The sequence below is a fragment of the Bos indicus x Bos taurus genome, chromosome 9 (genome assembly GCF_003369695.1).
Source record: "Bos indicus x Bos taurus breed Angus x Brahman F1 hybrid chromosome 9, Bos_hybrid_MaternalHap_v2.0, whole genome shotgun sequence".
In the NCBI taxonomy this organism is placed as follows: domain Eukaryota; kingdom Metazoa; phylum Chordata; class Mammalia; order Artiodactyla; family Bovidae; genus Bos; species Bos indicus x Bos taurus.
In genome coordinates, this window is record NC_040084.1 from 66,113,632 (window position 1) to 66,135,172 (window position 21,541).

Here is a 21,541-nt window from a genome sequence, read left to right on the forward strand (position 1 = left end):
TAAAGAAATTACTCCAAATAAAAGATAAGTTGTCAGTTGCTTTCAATTGATTTAAATTTCAATAGATCATTAGTAGCAAAAATGTTAATAGGGTTAAGTTTTGTCTTTGTTGTGTCTTCAGCAAAGGGCTTTAGTAAAAGCCTGAGTTAGCAGACCATCTGGTCCTATCCAAAACATCTGTAAGACATTTGGTGCATACCAAAAATTGTTGATATTTATAGGACCCTCGGTTGTGCCCAAAATGTCCATAAGACATTTGGTCCATGCCAAAAGGTCCTTAAAAATTGTTCCTATCCAAAATGTCCATAAGCATACTTGGTCCATGCCAGATAGTATTGGATGGCACCAAATATCAAGGACTTGTGGCATAGACCAAATGTCTCCATGGACATTTTGGAAAGGAGCAAAAATCAAGGATGTTTTGGTATGGACCAAATGTCTTTAACGGATGTTTTGGATAGGACCAAATGTCCTGCCAGGGTCTTGGCAGAAAACCAAGGTTAAACTAAACAGGTAAGAACAAGTACGAATTTGTCAGAGAACTGTTGATATTTTTATTCTAGAGAGTAGACTGTTTAGTTTTCCATATTGAATGAGAGTAAAATAATGATCAAAAATTTAACCAATATACTCAAAGACTATAGTTAATAAAATTCATTAATTCAAATATATAAATAATGACAAGTCACAAAATAACTATAAAACATGAACTTAATAAATGTGATAAAATTATTTCTTATTTATAGAAATTATAAAAAGTTAGATCTTAATCATACATATATTTTGCATATCTATAAATGTATCATATATGCTGCAATTGTTGATATTTCTATCTTTTGCCTTACAAGTAATACAAATTTAGAATTAATTCATTTCAGTATGCCTGAACTATTTTTTTAAATAGTGAAGTTTAATGAGTGCTTAATATGTGCTAGGCATTGTGCTAAATGATCAACATGAATTACTTCATTTAATTCTCACAATAAAATGATGAGGTTAGTGGTATTGTTATTATCCCCATTGTAAAGATGAGGAAAGTGAGGGACAGAGGGATGAATTAATTCTTGCAATTTCCAGTGTGATTTTGAACCAAGAAATATGAACAGAGCCTGTCCTTCTTGGATGTAGTATACTGCATCCTTAATATTTTATTTTATTTGATAATTACTTGCATTAAACAAAGGATTTGCATGTACATATGTTTTAACCAACACTGAACAGTGGAATGTATATTAAAACAAACTTTCATTTTTATGATTCAATATATATGTGTGATATGTGTATTTTATAAATGCAATTTTATAATTATTTTGCCTGGGTAATTTTAATACTTTACAAACCAATACCACACACCACAAAATAGTCTCCCTACCCATTTTTAACATCAGAAGTCAAATGTAAAAAGGTAAAATTTCAGAAACACTAATACACATCATACTATCCAGCTTCTCACATATGTTTAGGGAAGGGTAGGATAAAAGCCAGAAACAGAAACCATCAACAAATAAAACTCGAGTACATAATAAATTGTCAAAAGCTAAAAATGATCCTGCTTTTCTAAACATAGAAAAGGGAGGGAGGTAAAATAGATCTTTACACATGTAAAGGAGTTACAGAAAAATGAACATAGATATACTGTATGAGGCTAGTTAGGTGAAGCATGCAGAGAGAACTAGTAGTAAGCATTAGGAAAAACTGTAGTTAAGAGTAGTTACATTAAGTATTTATAATAGGGTGCTGTTATTTACATATAGTGGTACTTACATCCCTGTACAGCCAAATCTACAGCCCAAACCAAAGTCAGGTGTGAAAGAAAGCACAACAACGTCAGTAAGTACTAGGACGCAGAACAAAGAAAAGTGTACAGTTTGTTCTTTATTTTAAAAAGCTAGCAATCACTTTATAGGTAATAACAAGGAAAAGATTTATATATATACATATATATATAAGCCAATAAATTGGGCATACTGCAGGATAAAAATACTTACATCTATATAGTTGGCATTAATGTAATCTGAAGAAGGATCGTCCTCAACAGGTTGCAAAATTACTCTGGAGTGATCATCTGAGATTTTTAAAGGATCAAATAAAAGCTATTAAAATTCCCCCCTGTTTTGAGACAATGACCCTAGTAGAAACTTAACATAATTCAGTGGTTAACAACAGATTATCCATAATATACTTTCAAAATTTCATTGGATACCAGTCATTTGAAAAAATGCAAGAACTTTAATGAACTCATTACTTATTTTGATGATAATATTTTGTTAAGAAAGCTTCAATGACTAGCATCTTCATAGTTAGGAAATTTTTAGTAGACATGATAGTAATGTCTGATAAATCATCATTTCAGTCATAAATTTTTCTGAATTACTAAACTTGCCTTAACTCCTAATTTTGCTTGTTAGGCATGATTTTAAATGGGTGGGATCTTTTCTCCCTGTACTTTACAGCAAATGGGCCACAGAATTAGGGAGTGAATTTCGAAACCCTACTCTCAACTTCTTATTTTGTGAGAGTTATGGTTACTCTCACAAAGGTTAAACTCTGATGTATTCAAAAGAGAGTGTAAAATAATTTAAATTGAGAATAAAGTAGTCTAAGTAAAATCGGCAGCTAGTTACAAGCTAAACTATCTGTCACTTTTCTTACTGCTCCTACGGTTTCATATGAATAAAATCAATTTATTTATCTCATGAATACACCTTGAAGACTTAATCAGGAGGAAGTCCCTAATGATAAATAACTTGGAGCAAATGGGATTCAGGCACTGGCTCCAAGAAAGGAAACAAGGTATATGGAAGGAATAACACTCCCACCTTGAATGTGTTTGGTGGAACAGTTATAGTAATTTACCATGAAAAAAATCCTTCATATTCATTATCCTAATATTTTCAGTTGTTAATGACACCTCCAGGCATTTATGTGCAAACATAAAATCCAGCAGCACATTATCACCACAAGATGAAGAATCTGAGTCAATTAATGAGAATGATGACAATTTCAGAATTGCTGCCAATATCCAATGCTATTATAATATTAAAAAGCTTACTTCATACAGATCGCCATCCTCTGGGATTGTTTTTAAAGTTTAAAACCATAGAAGGAGTAACTGAAAATTTACCCTTTATCTTCTACACATGGCTTTTACATTTATCAAGACTCATAAGAGAACTTACATGCTATAATGTTTCCATATCTGTTTTTTGCTCTATTTTGATCTTTTTTAGCTACATCCCAAGATGCTGACTGTCCTTCAAAGAAGCTCTAGAAAAAAGCACAATTAACAAGCACACTGAATTTAATTCCTTTCCTTGAATCAAGTCTGTCTGTTTTAAAGACTAAAATAGTAAAAGCCACTTTCTCAGGGAGGAAGGGAGTCCTACAGCAGTGAACAAGATCAATTTTCAGACCTCAAAGCTTGTTTGTTGGACTCATACTTGTTCATCTTGGATTGGACTGAGTTCAAATTGAGGACAAGAAACAACTTTAGGGGAAAAAAAGCAGGGGGGCGGGGAGCCTTGAAAGTATTTCAAATTTAACATCACTGCAGCTTTGTGAGACGGAAGTAGAGAAAGCATCAGAGACTTCAAAACTACTTTTAATGAGCATCTTTCAAAAATATGCTTCCTTTAGCATTTCTAACAGGACAAAGAAAACCTGTTTTCTCCCATAATTATTCATTAAATCATGTGCAATACATCACATTTTAGTTTCTTTGAAGATCATGAAAAGGACTCAGTCTCCACAACAAGAGACCATATGAAAATTAAAAAGAGTCACCATCTCCAAGAATCTTGGAACAGATGAATTTGTTGATTGGTTTAATTACCATATGCAGCAATTTAAAATATGGGTATAGATATATTTTTGCAGAAAAACTTAAAAACTTTGCTCAACACAAGAAAGGGGGTCTTCAAAGAGCCAATGGTCTTTGAAGTGAGGTACACAGGAATACACATGCAATGAACAACAACAACAAATAGTTCTGACAGAATATTGTAATTCCTTGTGCTATTTTGTCACCACAGCATAGTGTTTCCAGCCTATATCTAAAACCGACATTCAAAATTCAAAAATAATTTCATTCACTCCCAAACTAAGGTATAACAAGTAATCTGTGAATAAAAGGCGATGTTTAGAAGATTCCTTATGAAGTTAAAGGTATTATATTTTAGGTGGTCTTTCAAAGTAAGGTACCCCTTGGCTTCTTTCATTTTAACTGTGTGTGTTTGGTGGTGGAGGTACATCTACACCCCAGAGTGACATTTCTCATAAGTGAAAAGTAGCAAAAGAACTATTTCCTTTTTGCTATATTACGTACATTGGGATGTTTAGTTAAATAACTTCCTCTGTAGTATAATCTTGCTGTTTTACTTTGGGTAGGAAGGGGAAATAAGGATGAAAGAATTTCCCACACCTTTTTTTGGGCTGCTTTTTGTTGTCTGAATTTGCAGTACTCTGTTTTTCTTCCCAGCCACCCTCAACCTATAATCCTCAAAACAAAACTCAGAGTGACAAGTAACACATTTAACACCCATAGCTTGATCTTATTTTCAACAGAGGGTCAACACGCAAAGAGGCAGACAAGTATCCACTGCTTAGGTCATTCAAATGGCAGAAACTGCAAAGGTACACTAGGACTCAAGATATTCTGCTATGGATTTTTGAGTGGGGAAAACATAAGGTCTAACAAACTGGTCTCTAAGTAGCATAGTAAAATAAATTATGGAATCCAATATTTTTTATTAAAATGAATTTTGACCCAGCTATACCTCCAGGAAGTATCCTTTTTTCAATCATCTACATCCTTCTCCTCAAATGCCCACTAGATTGTTCATAGACAAAGGATTAGAGGGTCTACAGAGTATTCCAGTGCTTGCTATGTAAATGGGAGGAAAAGCTGCTAAATTCTGCTGAGTATCATGGTTAGAAGTAAGATTCAACATAGTATTGAAACTTTCACCTCATATTCCTCTTTGAACCCATAGCTGTCTGATGTCTTCATGAGATTAATGTGCTGTAGTAAGTCGGCTACCCTGATGGCTGGGTGCAGCTGTCCCGTCTGGTAAGGGGATTCTGTCCCCTCACACAGGTAGCGAGGTACATCAAGAAGACGACTGGATTCTGCTGTAGCACTGTGGTTCTCATCTGCCATGTTTCAGATTCCAGAAGATTAAAAAAAAGACAAAGTTACCTTGTTTAATATATATCTATGCAAAGCAGATTTTAAGATCTTATGATCTTTCTGATAATAGGAGGAAGAAAGAAATATAGTACAGACCTCGGGCAGCATCCCTATAAAGACAAAGCCTTTTACTTCAGCTCCAGGTAGGAGGTAAGGGAATATTATTAATATGTGTATACAAGCAAGACAACAGATGCTGTGAGATGTAGAGAAACAGCTGATCCACTTTAAAGAAGTATAAGTGGGAGATTTTGCTGAGTTTTGACTTTTTTCTTGTATCTGCAGTCATAGTAGTATATTGTGAGACCAGAAGATCAAGTTGTCAATTGGACAGGTGTTTTCATTGTTGATTAAATTGAACAAATTCTTTCCCACCCATATCCCAACCTCCCTATATAGGCAACCCATCCCCACTGTGGTCCTACTATGCCCTTCCACCTGGGACTTTTTACCATGAAATACTCCAGACCCATAAACTTGAACATTTACAGAATCTGCCCACAGCCCACTATGTCTGCCAGCCAGGTTACATGTGCATTTACACTTCATCTCTACTCCCTTGGTTTACTATTATTGCTGTTTTTTATTGCTGATACATTTTGACTCTTCTGGTTACTGTGTACAAGAAACCTTGGTTTGTCTCTGGGACAAAATATTTAGATACTTTTTCTGGAATTCCTCCATGGCCCATCTTGGCTGAGTTACACAGCGCCTGCTTTACATTCCCATGGCCTTCTGTTCTCCTACATTCATTTCACTTACAATATATTTTAATCATTTATTTCTTGATCTCTTTTTCTAACTAAACTCTAAATGCTTAGCATGTAGAGACAAGAGTCATATTTTTCTTTTTATTCTTAATGCCTGGTAAAAGCAGTCACTCAATAAATATTTCAATATTTCAATGAATCAATTAGTTACAAATCCATTAAATCCCTCACCACCCACATTTAAGTGCAGGCCCCATCCCAACTGTGTTGTTAGCTTAAAATGAAAAGAAACTCTTAAGTCTCTGTCATAAGAAGGAAGAAAAGAACAAGAACATTTTACCTCTGAAAAATAAATATTATTTTAATGACCATAGTGCTAATCATTACAACGAGAAGAAGCATGCTTATAATGATCACATTTAAACTTACCATCTTTAAAAAAAAACAAATGTTTTAAGGGGTGTTACTTTGGCAAACATTATACTGCCATACTCATTAACAGAAGAGAAAGTACACTCTTAGGGGAACTTTTGTTTTAATGATACTGCATACTGTAGAGAACGATATTTAGTTAACAGTTAAACATATTTCAAGTGCTGGTACATTTGCCTGTTCTATCACCAACTCTACAAATAGGATATGGCAAAAAATGAATTGTTGTCCCCATGATAAACATTTTTTCTTCCTGGAGAAGGAAAAAAAAAAAAAAAAAGAAAAAGAACCCCACAATCAGATTTGTGTGCTTCTATAATTTAGCTTGATTGCATTTACTTTATTTTCTCTTACTAGACTGAACGTAGTTTTTTCTTTTGCATTTACTTCTAAAACTCCACATTGAATTAAAAAAAAAAAAATTCTGTTGGATTCTGTTGTGACCTAAAAATACCCAAAAGAATTGACACTTTTTACTCTGGTTTCCCACCCCTCTACACACAAACATTTGCTAGCAACCATGATTCATGAGCGTTTACTATTTTTTCTGAGATGACACTCAGTTGGTCTACCTTTGCTAAAATACTGCAATCAATAGACTGACATAAAGAAATATACATCTCCCCTGTAAAATTAAATCCAGAAGCCACTGATTGGGGCACTATCACAGAACATACAGCTTAGGATAAGAAGTAAAGAGAACAGAATGTCAGGAAGGCAAAATGCAATCACCCAAGCTGGAATAAAGGTAGTCAGTGCTCTGTGAAGCAGACCTGAGCTCACATTGTACTTGCTGGAGCAGTGGAATATTTACATTTGTCAAAGGCTCAGTAAGAAACAGAGGATTCATCCGTATTCCAGATCTTACATGATTACGTCTCAAGATGAGGTAGACAGTGCCTTTTGCTTTGCATTAGGCTTAATACAGTAGTACAATGAGCAGTATTTTTTTTAAATAATTACATATGAATTATTAATATCTATACATTTCTACCTCACCTCATTGAATTACCTAACAATGCGACTAGAAGCAAGAGTACATGTACTAATTATTATCCTTACTACACATTTAAGAATAACTTTAAATATTTCTTTGATGGAAAGGTCCTCTATAGTTCTTTGCAATACACTTACCAGTAATAGGGACTTTAACCCAATGCAGCAGTAAAACACAAGAAAACAAAAATATGAATCAATACAAAAGTTTCTGACTTCTTTTTAAATCAGTAAGCAGATATTAATATCAAGCAATATTTGAAGTGATTTCAAAAATTGCTTTATAAATACAAAATCAACTGATGTAAAACAACTATAAACACGGTGATTCCAAGAATGATGAAGAATGCAACAAATCATTTCTAAATTTGGTATGATTAACAAGCTATTTAGCTTTCAAAGAAGAAATATAAAAAATATCAACCAGCTTGACTTACAAAATGAAATAAAATGCACAATGATTTTTTAAATGAATAGATTTATAATTCTATTGTGTTAACCCTAGCCTTCCTTAAAAATAAATATCCTCTTTCATGGGAAAATTATTACAATAATATTTTAAACTTTATATATTATCTCATTTTCTCTTTACTAAGCTCTGTGGAGAAGGTATGGTAAGAATTATTATATCATTTTATTGAAGAGGAAGCAAAGACATTTTTCATGAATATTTTCGTGAGTTCATATTTGTGAGTTCACAGGCGGACTGAGACTTATTAGACCCAATTTTACATGTCTTTGAATATTACCATAATGAAATTTTAACAGGTAACTATCTTTTTCCTTGAATTTTTAATAACTTCATTGAATTTAACTTATGAGCTTGATGCTGACCTTATTCTACAGTGCTCAACAGAAGATGACATTTTCAGAGGAATTTGATGCCTCTCAAAGACCATAATTCCTGGCTCCTCCCTATATGATCAGGCCATCCTTTGGGGCAAATTCCCCAGCTCACTTCCCTGACCTTATTGGTGGGAATATCAAAGGGAGAGTGCAGTCAGAGACAGAAAACACTGACTTACAGATTCTTTTAGAATATACCCTTGTATTTTAAAATTTTAGCTTTTAATAACTATTTTAGTCAAAAAGGTATATTTTACTTAACTGAGTTAGTTGTATTGTCCTAACATATTTTGAAAATATAATTAAACATTAAATATGTTGATAATAAAAATATGTGTAAACTGATGTCTTATGTTCAAAGAAATTTAAATATAAAACATGAGAACTGGGAATTTTAAAGGTACATTTATCTGGCAATTTCTACATTTCTCTGATTAAATCTTAAATATTAGAAGCACGGGGGACAAACTGATAAGACGACTTGTGAACATACAAGCCAGCTGGTCATGAATCATTGCTGTGTAATTAGTCAAGGGATAGAGCACAAATCGAAATGAAACCCTTTGCATTCTTAAATATATTGTTAAAGATTTATTTAATTTTACAGCTGAAAAGGTCTTATTTATTACTAGCAATACTAGCTGTCTTAGATGTTATGCACTGGTAGTGTTAATTGCTCAGTCGTGGCCAACTCTTTGCGACTCCATGGACTGTAGGCCGCCAGGCTTCTCTGTTCATGAAATTCTCCAGCCAAGAATTCTGGAGTGGGCCATTTCCTTCTCCAATGTGGTGGTAAATCTTGGCTTAATGTAAATTTTTTGACAGATAACACTTATCATGTAAAGTGCATATAGAATGCAAAACTCCATTATTAATACTATAGCAATTTTACCTGCATTTATAAATTCTCAACTAAGACAAAACTAAAGCAAATGCACAAATGCCAAATGTTTACTTGGAAATGCATTCTTTAGTGGTTATAAAATTAGGAGGATTTAGAAAAATCCCTTTTAATCAGGTATATTTTATATATATACACTAGCGATTCTGGTAGCACTGGCCCCTGAAATGTGTACATTTGGATTCATTCTACTAACTTGCAAATATAAACATTAGTTATATATTTCATATTAAGGGTCCTTGTACTCACTCCAAATCTAACAGAACCAAGAATTAAAGGATAAGTTGTTTTTAAAAAGTATACCCAACTAATTTGAAATGTACTAGATCTAATTGGGTTGATCACAATTGCTCTCTTTGATAAAATCAGGACTACATTTTCAAAATCAAACTGCTTCTGCCCTGTAAATACTGTGTAGACAAAGCTGTAACCCATGCAAGGAGGTGTGATCCATGCAAAAAAAGATGACAAAGAATTAGGGCCTCACCTAACACAGCGGTCGGCACAAGTGGATCATTGGGCACTGCAGGAAAACAAAGCTCATGAAGGAATATATTGCCCTAAAGTTGTATTTCATAGTCTTTTTTCCTTTAAAATAGATTTATCATTTCTTAAGAAATATAAATATTAAACTTTCTTTATTACTATAACCTGCAAAGGGACCATTCTCTTTCTCAACTTGGGTTACCTCAAAATATCAGGAAAGGTACATCTATAATTATAGTTCAGTAGTCAGTCCAATTTTAAAAACCAAGAAGATTCAACTTCAATTTATAAAGATTATAAAATTAGGGGGAAAAATGCATTTAGATCTATCCAGTGAGAGGTACTTAGAGAGGTAATTATATTCATTCCACTTTAGCTAACTTTGGAAAATAGATTTAATCCTTTCTCCAAGTTCATAAGTGTATATTTATAGATATACTTCTAAATTCAAACTTCATAATAAGGTATACAGGCATTAGATAGAAAAGCTTTGGAAACAAAAATTCTTTCAAATCTTTAATTAATTTTAAATCAAGTGGTTAGAGAAATGATACATCTATACTTTTAGCAAAACTTTCAATAGCAACGTTTTATGTTTTTCTCTATTATTTATCTTACAGTGAAAAAAAATAGAACAGATCAGAAAGTCCTTATCACTATGAAAACTAAATTCCAAAATGACTCATTATAATATCCTTAACTACTAATGTGATATAGGTACAAATCAGGGAAAATCATGGCCAATAATTTTTAAAAAGTTTGCACTAAGCTGAACATTTCAGAAAAAACATCCCCTTTTGAAAAGCCATAAATGCATAAACCTACAAATACTTTATTTTCTCAGTCTTACCACTACATATTTTTATAATCTGTATCAAAAATAACACTTCTATTGTTTACTTCTTTCCTTATACAGTTTTTCCCAAACTGGGATCTGTGGCAAATGCCTCTGTGAACACAAGGCCAAGGATAAACACAATTTGCTTTCCTCAAGTACCAATTTCACTTATTTATTTGAAGAGACAGTCAGGTAATTGAACTTAATTTTAAGTAACAAAATAAACACAGTGCTACGGAATGGGATAAACAAAATTCTAGAAAATTTGACGATAAACAGTAATACTGATCATGGGGCATTAAACAATACTTCAGAGGAACTGTTTTAAAAGATATGCCTCCACAGATAAACATTTGCAATTCTTAACATAGATGAGTGAATAGATGGATTTCACCATTCCCTGTCAATCCCTCAGTTCAAGTAAATTTTTGGACTTCACACCAGATACTTAACAGTATGTAGATTTCTTTTTTCTCTGGTTAACTTTTTATTACTGAAACTCTTGAGGCATCTATAGAATAATTAAATAGAATGACTTCCCATGCCAATAATTCCCAGAAAGAATTATGATATCTCATATCTCAAAGACTTACACTTACACAATGGAAGATTCAAATACAAAACAATTATAAATTCTGACATGAGCTAATTTTATGTAGGCAATCTATTTTAACTTAAAGCAATAAGATTTGGTCTGAGTGGTGTATGAATGTCTCTTATAGTAATAAAATTCATACAGTTTGAAGTTAAACTAAATCAAATATCAAGACTGAAGTCTTCTGATAAACTCATTTATTCCATATCACTTTTTCTATTTCCAGTTTCTTCTTCCACTCTCTGTCTTATTTCCCCTCACTATTCAAAAGCTAATGTGTTGAATTCGAGAGAAATTAAATAGCTTTAAAAGTCATTGATCAAAATTTTGGTAAAGAACTTACATCTTGGACTAAAATTATGTTGGTCCATGAAGGTGATGGAAAGAGGGTCTTCTGCATGCAGAGTGCTTTGATCAGCATAGCTTCGATCCATAGCATTTACCATGTGTGTCATTTCCTGCCGGGTGTTCCCCATAGCATCTTTGCGTTTCTTAGCAAGCTTGCTGCCAAGACAAATACGAAAGGGAAACCTTAGTGTGAGGCTTGAAGGAGAACTGACACCAGCAGTAAGTAGTTCAGGAAAGCCCGAGGGTAAAGATATAGATTTGGTTTAGAAACTCTAAGAATATGTCATAATTTCAGGAATTAAGTTTGACATCCAAACAATATCTGTTGATTGCTATAAAACTGTTTTATTTGTCATATGGATATTTTAACATTCAAGCTGTCAACCCAAATATCTCATCACTTCTTGTATTTTATCATTACAATAAATTATCATAAAGCATAACTATACTTTATTAAAACAGTAAGTAAATGCTTCCTTAGTAGTGTTGTTCAAAGAAAAGTTAATGCTAAATTTTGGTTTTTCTTCTGGGTGATTAACACGCTTGATCAAAATTTCAGAAGATGTTCTGTGGAAATAACATGACTACTTTTTAAAGTTTATTTTATTACAGTCATCCAGTTAAAATAGACAAACTCTATTCTTCACTCTTTGTCTTTTTGTTCAGTAAAAGTGCAGTGTGTAGAATTAACACTTTTAAATATATTTATATAACATTAATCCAAACCTAATCAGGAAATTTGTAGAATCAACTGCAGCTTGATACAAGGCAAATACTCAGGAATATATGGGGAAATTATGTACTTTATAAGAAAAGTACTTTGAGAAGAGTTTGGAAAATGCTGTGTAGAGGTATTATGCAAATGATCATAATATTGAATAACAAACATGGTCAGATCCTAAAAATATGTTTCAGAACCCCATGGCAGAGTGCCAACTACAAATGGCCTCACAGATGCAGCTACATAAATGACACAGGAGATTTGGAAATGAGCAGAGTTAGACTTTTGAGCTCCTCAGACACTGACATCTTTATCTTACATACCAAGGATGTGAAATACAATCTGGTTCGTTGTGAATGTTACACATGAAACATGCAATTAAAAAACTAAGGTATATAAAATTCATCTCATATTAATAAAAAGAAAGGGACTCTCAATGCCTACAGTTTGCCAGATTATGTTCTAAGTTTATGGCAGCAGTTTAGAGGCCTTGGAAATATATTTTAGTTATTTTAAGAATACCATTTCTCAGCTGGATTATTAACTAGGGTAAATTTTTCTGATTCTCATTAGTATCTGTACTAGAATAAATATACTGATATACTACAAATATGTTAAAAAAGTTATTTATTTAGTAGTTGTGTTTATGTCCAAAAGCTTTTCCTTTAGAAAATTAATCTATTAATTTGATAGCTACTCATGTGTAGGACATTTTTCTCTGAGAATTATAGTCCTTAGCCTCAAGCATACATACCCAACAATATCCAATATATTGACATAGCATACATGACACCTAAGATAGTCATAAACTAAGCTTTAGAGATGGAAATGGCATACATTTTAGAAATAATAACAATGATAAGGATAGTATTATCAATAATAAAACAATGACAAAAGTATAACAAAAACTACCACCACCACTACCACGACCACTACGTCGTCACAACCACGTCACCACCACCATTATTTAGCAGCAATATTTGCTCTATTCATTGAAAGATCTCTTACCTCTTTTTTCTAGGCTAGTGGGCAAAAGCTCCGTAAAACTCCTAACAGGTTTTAGACAGGGAATATAAAAGTGTTGCTTCCCATAGTGAGACAGCACAAAGAAGGGTGGGGATTGTGGGGAATTGGAGAGTAATTTAGGGGGCAAATTACCTAAGTGAACATTGGCACTTGATCCCAGAATAGTTTCTAATTTTAAAATTATTTTTAAAGAGAAGTCACGAATCTAAATATGTATATTTTCTTATTCTTTCAAGTGGTCCTATTTTTTGGAAGAGTGTATGTGAAATTAAAAGACGCTTACTCCTTAGAAGGAAAGTTATGACCAACCTAGATAGCATATTCAAAAGCAGAGACATTAGTTTGCCAACAAAGGTCCGTCTAGTCAAGGCTATGGTTTTTCCTGTGGTCATGTATGGATGTGAGAGTTGGACTGTGAGGAAGGCTGAGTGCCAAAGAATTGATGCTTTTCAACTGTGGTGTTGGAGAAGACTCTTGAGAGTCCCTTGGACTGCAAGGAGATCCAACCAGTCCGTTCTAAAGGAGATCAGCCCTGGGATTTCTTTGGAAGGAATGATGCTAAAGCTGAAACTCCAGTACTTTCGCCACCTCATGAGAAGAGTTGACTCATTGGAAAAGACTCTGATGCTGGGAGGGATTGGGGGCAGGACGAGAAGGGGACGACAGAGGATGAGTTGGCTGGATGGCATCACTGACTCGATGGACGTGAGTCTGAGTGAACTCCGGGAGTTTGTGATGGACAGGGAGGCCTAGCGTGCTGCGACTCATGGTGTCGCAAAGAGTCGGACACGATTGAGCGACTGAACTGAACTGAATGATGGGGCAAATTATACATCAGTAGGTCATAGGTTATTCTACAGCCTTCACTTTTCAAACTTACCTCTAAGATAGTTCCAAACTTGCCTATAGGCTATTTGTTCTTCGGCCTACATTGTTCTTTTACCTCTAATATCTGGTTAACTTCCAATTCTGTCTTGCCTCATCAGGGAGACTTCTCTAACTGAGCATATACAACCTTTCTCAGACTAGGTTTCCCTGGTAGGTATTTTTAAAGCCCCATGTTTTCTGCCTATAATAATACTTATCACATTATCATTGCAAGGATCCTTTTGTTTTTCCCACTGTGTGTTCCATGAAGGGACGACCCCTCTGTATAGCCCTAGCACTCCGAGCAGTGTCCGGCACATAGCAGACACTCAATAAATACTTGATTGAATGGATGAATTAGGTCTCTTATATGCTCGGCACTTGTCATTTGTTAACTCAATTAATTCTCAAATCAATGAACTGAAGGAGGCATGAGATTTCTAATTGTATAGATGAGTTCACTGAGGCTTACAAGTTAAATATCTTGCCCAAGGTTATTAATCTAATATGCAGTAAAGAATGACCTGCTTCCAAGGCCTAAGCCCTTATACTATATCCAGTTACTTTTTTTTAATTGTCACATTACCATGTGTATTATAATATGAAGCAGTCACTGCTCTAAGAGTTAAAGATTAGTTGTTATAAATTTGAGAAGAATGTGGATGTAGCACAAATGCTTTGCCATTTTAAAGTTTAAAAAAGAGTTGAAGAAATAACTTTCAGTCTTTGTTTCTTGGATAAGAAGAAAGAATAAATTTATTCCTCAAAAATTCTGAGAGATTGACGTGGCTAAAAATAAGACAACTTGAAATTTGGATTAAAAACAATGTAAAAATTTGAAGACAGATAGATTGAAGCAAATGGTAAAGACGTTTAAATTTTGAGGCTTTACCTTAAAATATATAATTTAAACATTTTATGATTGAGAAAAAATAAGAAGTAATGAACTTGTCAAATGCATGACAGGTAAAAGATTTCATAGCAATGAAGGACTTTTACTTTTCAGATTCACAAACCTTTGTTAGTAGATAGATTATGAGAGAATATATATAAAACCTTTGTTGATATCTGCCAACCATGTATTGTCAGCTTTTTTTAATACCTTAATCCTCACAACAACCCTGTGAGGTAGGCTTTAATTCAGGTTATTACAAAAGAAATAAATATTATCACTAGAGTTAAGTGCTTTGATCAAGAACTGACAGTTACTATGACGATGCCAATGAATTTTTAGTTCAAAGATTACATCTGGTTTTCTTTTAAATTTTACTATAATTTATTTCTACATTTCTTTTAAAAACTTGTCTAATTTAGATTTGCTTCACTAGATCTGTTTAAGCAGCTTTTAAAAACATAAGTCTGTTAAACTTTTTTCTAATTATGATTGATAATGCCAGGAACCCTAAGTACTTCAGTAACAGTATCAAAGCCTAATGCACAGTCTAGAATACAGAAATGCCACACGTCTATAAAAAGGCAATCTAATCCTAATATTATAGATAAATGGATGACTAATGGTAACCTTATTGATGTTCTCAGAATTAAATATTTATTGATTCCTGCATGTTTGATATTTTGTCTCCATCTGAGAAACCAGCATATATAATGTACGCTTCAGGACAGTTAAGCAGATCATTTTGCAACTACTTGAGTTTGACAGATGTGCAAATGACTTTCATTATCAAAGCAGCCAACAGCATAAACTTCTGCAGGTGGATATATGGGTGGGCTATAAAGAGGAAAAGTGCTCCATCATTGTATGAAACGGTACATTTAATTACCTTTGGCTTCATCAAACATGATTTAACAAGGATATTATGATCCATCACAATAAGCTAGGAGCACTGTTACTTTACACCTGCTTATTTTATCAGATTTTGAAAAGCCAAATGTTTATAATATTTAAACTGTTGGCAGAATTCTGTTATAGTCATTGAGACTCTCACCAAATCTTTCTGTAAAGCTAACTTAAATTTACTTAGTGAAGTAAATACTGTGGGATATGTGCACCAAATACTTAATCAAAATCCTTGACTCTCAAAATTTGGTGGATCAAATATTGATCAAGCAATGACCAAGAATACTCTGTTGTATCATTCCTTTGGACTGAATGTATACGCTGGAATTTAAGGTAATAAGCTGAGAATGATTATTGAAACAGACTGGACAACACTCTCCTTCCTCATCAAGAGTAGCATTTCATACTTAAGCATAGGAAGAGCTAAAACTTTGGAGCACAAAAAAGGATATGTAACACCTATTATGTTTTGTTTAGGTTGACAGCCTTTCTTTTTTCATCTTGGTTTTACAAAATCATTGTCCTATTTAAGTCATAATAAATAAACTCGAAATTTCTTCTCTAAAAAGATTTTTTTATTTATCACTGCCACATTATAATTTTTATCCATTCGTTTTCACCAGAGCATACTGATTGCCTACATAGCTAAACCAAAGGTGTTCTGAAGTCACAACCCATCCCGGATTCCTGGAAATGTGGAGAGAAGTTATCACAGTCAGACCTGACCTGATTTGCATTCTGTGAAGGCATTTTGAATGTTCTTCTATGAATACATCAGTTGGGTCATTTTTTTCAGATATAACAGTGTGGCTCGGACGGTAAAGAATCCGCCTGCAATGGGGGAGACTTGGGTTTGAGCCCTGGGTTGGGAAGATCCCCTGGAAGAGGGCAAGGCAACCCACTCCAGTATTCTTGCCTGGAGAATCCCTATGGACAGATGAGCCTGGCGGACTACAGTCCATGGGATTGCAAAGAGTCGGACACGACTGAGCAACTAAAGCACACACATGTAAAAATAGGTATTAGTGAATTGCAACCACTATCTCTACCGGATGAGTGAGATATCATATTGATAATGTACAGGTTTGACTTAAGTATGTAAATGATGCTTTGGGCTATAGACTATGACTACTTATGGAAAATCGTAAATAAAAATTAAAAGTAGCTGAACATACAGAAATACAATATCCCTTTTTAAAAATAACCTATTAATAAAATAGGTTAATTAGTAAACTTTATAGCTTTAGAGTCCAGAAAAATACTTTTTTTGCAGTCATCAAAATTGCAAACATTCTGTTTTTGGTTTGTTGTTTTTTTTTGAAAAGGGATACTGCATCTTTAACACATGTAAAGTCGTATATCACCCATTTTCTACTTACAGGTAGTAGGAGTAAGAATAGTAGCTCCTCCTGGCAAGCAAATCACAGACAGTGGAAAAAGAGAAGCAATGGTGAATGAAAAGCGTGACTCTGTCACATTCAATAAAGCAGAAAAATGTGCGTTAAAAAGTAAAATAAAATAAAATAAAATTCATGTTTTTTTGTTGTTGTTGTTTGGATTTCAATTTGCTCATGCATTGGTTAGATATCTTTCGCCATGCAATTAAACAGACAGATACGCAATAGAAAATAAAATTTAAAATACATAATTTGGAAAAAATAACATGCTGACTTTTCTATAGCCAAAAAAATTGAAAAATTAAATGGATTGTGTATTTTTAACATGCAGTTAAGCATAATATCATCCATTACCATCTAAATGTCATGACAGATGGAATAGCTGTGTATAGAACTTCTACACTAAATTGACTATTTTTCTTTAAATACAAAACATAAAGATCTATTAGGTTAATATAGAATATATGCAGAATGACACATTAATTTCTATAAATAAGTCATTAAATCTTATTAATACACAGGTACATACATATATTATGTGAATATACATATGCACCATATACTATATATGCACAAAGGCATTTCTACAGCAGATGTATGTGACCATGATATCATATACATTTACTGTACTGAAACATAATTTCAAATTTATGTTTGGAATTATTAATGTATTCATGCTGCAAATTTAAAATAATACATAACCAATGAAAAAATGGCATACATTTGGAAATAATTCAACAGTGATTAAATTAAAATGACTTTGCGTTTTGAAAGATGCAATATCCCTTTTCTTAGCCTAAAAACTTACTTTATATAGACCCTTCACTGCAGAATTTTACTAAATTCCAAACCATTTCTTTATATAACAACCAAAAATACACAGAAATTTTTTTCAACGTGAGAAATATACCTACATATATTACTCCTAGTAAGAGATAAAGTCTCTTAAAATTAACAATTTCCCATAAAAGTAAAGATAATGCAAGGCTAAAATGATTTACTTTTCCATTATTTTTATTATAAATTTGTATATTAGCATATCATATAGGGAGACTACATGATATACTAAAATTGTTAACTTTGATGCTATCTAACATTGTTATAATACCTATACTTTTGTGTATGTATAACAAACATATTTATGATTAAATCATACACAGTATATGTGTGATATACTACATATAACTAAAAGTTATTATGAGGTTTCTTAGATACGTAAGGGATTCTTGGTTATATTATACAGAAGATAATATACCTAAGCATGTAACTTTATCTACCTATAAAATTGCAACTTCTCTAGTCCTAGAGGTAGTGATGAGGAAGAGAAAATAAAAAAACAAAAACCCTAGCATACTTCCTAGTAGGAGACAATCAATTAAAGCATAATTATGAAAACTCAAACATTAAACATTTTAATAGAGAGGCTCATTTATCCAACCATTTAAAATATGAACCAGGAAAAGAATTTGATGCGTTAGGCAGTTTTAGAGAGTTGTCAGAACATTTTAACCACACCAAAAAATCATGCTTAGAGATTGTTTTGATGTACTTTAGAAAATTTATGTTTCGTTTTTGGTTATTTTTGAAACAAACAGCCACAGATTAGAAAGGCTACCACAACAAATAAGTGTTTTCAAATAATTAACCCATAAAACCAGTATTAACCCAATTTTAACTAAGACAAAACCAGAGGCCATTTTCATGTTTTCATATCCAGCCTGAAGTAGCTGAAATACTTTTAACTCTAAAGCAAAGTTAACTCTCTAAATATAGAGAGTTTAGTTTAACTCTCCAAATATAAATTTAAACTAAGTAGAAACATAAGATCTGAAAGTTGTATTCAATGATTTTATTGATCTTGATTGGCAAATTTATTAGTAAAATGTTTAAACCTTCCTGTCTCAAATATGATATAATTTCCAACCACAGAGGTAGACAACAGCAAAAAGAGAAAGCACTATTGGGGAAAGCACGTATGTAGTTAATTTAACACAAAACACTATAATGCATACCTAATGTTTCTAATGCAGATGTGTCTTCTCCAACATATATATCTCCAGGGGGTAATTGTAAAGAGGCAATACATTAAAATAAACTCTTATGGAATCATTAAACATGTAGTATGAGTCATCTGTATTATTCATGATTTATTTTGAGTACAAAATAACAATCAAAATAGTATATTATATGATTTAGTATAAAGTAAGCAACATCTTTTATTATATTCAATATAATTAATGAATGAGAAATACATCTATACACCAATATTTTAGAACTATACTTAGCAAAGGTTTTTTAGTAATCCTTCCAGATTGTAATATTGTTTAAAACATATGATTGGAAGGATTGGAGAGTTCCATTAATTTCTAAAGCAATGCCTTACAGATAATGATATTTTATAGAATAAGAAAAAGTTCAAATGATAAAAACTGTATTCTTTGAAATGCTTTCTGGTAGATGTATACCTTAATGTACCAAATATAATTCAATTTAAATTCCTGTAGGTCTTAATATCTTCATATAATTCCAGAAGATGGCGATATTCGTTGATATAGTATAACACACTAATGCTCAATTTAAAAATTTGGTTCTTCATATTAAAGTGCTAAAGTATTTAGTCAGTGAATATTAATATACAACTTCATAAAATAATGTTCATATTTCTCATATCTTATTTGTAGTCAACATTTAGAAAAACAGTAAAAGTGCAAAATAATTCATAGACCAAATATCATAAGAAACTCTTATTTTGCCATGTATAATAAAAAAAACTTCAAAATATAAGATACATTAATATCTCAAGCATTTGCGGAATTTAATTCATACATTGATTTCAAGGTTAAATTGACAAAAGCAAATTTTATATCCAAAATTAAACTGCAAATAACCAATTAGAATTTATTTTCCAAGCAGGAGAAATATACTTAGATGCTGGCAATATTGCTAAAATTCAATTCTGTTGTTTATTCTCATTTAAAAAGAGCTCAGGGAAACAAAGAAGTGTCTGAAAACTAGTAACCATGACATAAACAGTGAATGAGTGGGACAGAACAAAATCAGGTCTTACCTCTTTTTTACAACTAATATGACTACTAGGAGCAGGAGGATGAACACCAAAATCCCAGCACTAATTCCTGCGATTTTCACTACTCTGTCAGTCTGCTTGGCTGGGTCTGGAATCACTTCTGGTTCTTCTGTTGCTGCTGCTAAATGAATCAAAAAATAAATTACTGAAAGCAGCTAATTATCACAGAAAGGAAAATTATTCCCAGCTAAAGATAACTACAGAAAGACAATTTATTTTATTTGAATAAAAGTAACTTGAAAATATAAATATGGTAGCATGCTAAACTCCAACATGAGAGATTTAAGGTTAAGGGAAGTGTTTTTTGAAAAGGGATGTTGTTAACATAAAAAAATAAAAGGAATGATGAACTATTTTTCTTCAAGTGTCCTTAAAAGTAAGGACACAGGATTTTTAGCCATGAGTATAGTGGAAAGAGATGCGGTTGGATTTAGAGATTCATTCTTTTACCACTTCATTCAACAAGTCCTTCTCTGCTCAGCTGCAAGGTGCCATGCATGACCCATTAAGGTAGTGCCAATGGCATTTATCTGGGACACAAGGGATTACAGTGTAAGTGCTGGAGGTGTGAGTTTATGATATGATTTAAAAGATTTGAAATAAATTGCTGGTTTGGAGGAAGACAAGAATAACCAATGGAAAACAAATTTGTCAAGGAATATTTCACATCCTCTTAACAAATAAAATCCAGAATATAAACTTGAAAAACAGAACATTGAGAAGATGAAAGTTTTTTTTTAATTCTTTGTATCTCCTCACTTTCTTTCTTTCTCAAAGCAACCACCATTTCTCACATACAAAAACAATTAATATTACAAATCTTAAACAATCTACAAGCTCCAGTAGACCTCCGAAGACATTTTTCTTTTATTTGCCTTGAAAACTGGCAAGGAAAACATTATTATCTACATTTTACAGATTAAAAAAAAAAAAAAAAAAACCTGAGGCTTAGAGATACGGAATAAATTGTAAATTCCTCAAGAACAGAGACAAAATCTAACACATCTTCTAAAGCAGCATTTCTCAATGTTTCCAGGTCCATGGCCCCTTCTTGCTAAGAATCGATGTGACAAGAGAACAGGTGATTCTTAGAATTACGCACATTTAGGAAACTGCCTTAAAGCAGTGTCAAGAGATGATGGCTGAATGAACAAACAAGGGGATCCCTAAATCTGATCTCAGACCTTTCTAGTGGATAATTAAATTCCGTTTTAACAAGTATCCATTTTTCTATATTCAATCCTTTCTTCTTTAGCTTTTCTCTCTTGGCTTCTACTTCCAACCTCTTCTTTCTCTACAAACCCACA

At 32.8% G+C, this 21,541-nt stretch overlaps 1 protein-coding gene across 16 annotated transcripts in view; it reads right to left on the reverse strand.

Annotated features, from left to right (window-relative positions):
* PTPRK (protein tyrosine phosphatase, receptor type K) overlaps nucleotides 1-21,541 on the reverse strand; it is a 612,580-nt gene that overhangs the window by 25,729 nt on the left and 565,310 nt on the right. The window contains exons 14-23 of one of the 16 annotated variants that reach the window (XM_027551481.1): nucleotides 20,217-20,352; nucleotides 19,162-19,203; nucleotides 17,132-17,161; nucleotides 11,336-11,496; nucleotides 9,561-9,596; nucleotides 7,465-7,476; nucleotides 4,967-5,151; nucleotides 3,180-3,267; nucleotides 1,989-2,065; nucleotides 1,765-1,782 (exon numbers count right to left, since the gene is read on the reverse strand). In XM_027551481.1, coding sequence (XP_027407282.1) covers nucleotides 1,765-1,782; nucleotides 1,989-2,065; nucleotides 3,180-3,267; nucleotides 4,967-5,151; nucleotides 7,465-7,476; nucleotides 9,561-9,596; nucleotides 11,336-11,496; nucleotides 17,132-17,161; nucleotides 19,162-19,203; nucleotides 20,217-20,352 — 785 coding nt within the window. Of the gene's footprint in view, nucleotides 1-1,764; nucleotides 1,783-1,988; nucleotides 2,066-3,179; nucleotides 3,268-4,966; nucleotides 5,152-6,025; nucleotides 6,584-7,464; nucleotides 7,477-9,560; nucleotides 9,597-11,335; nucleotides 11,497-17,131; nucleotides 17,162-19,161; nucleotides 19,204-20,216; nucleotides 20,356-21,541 lie in introns of those variants that run through there. The other 15 variants (XM_027551480.1, XM_027551485.1, XM_027551484.1 and 12 more) reach the window with 15 other exon arrangements.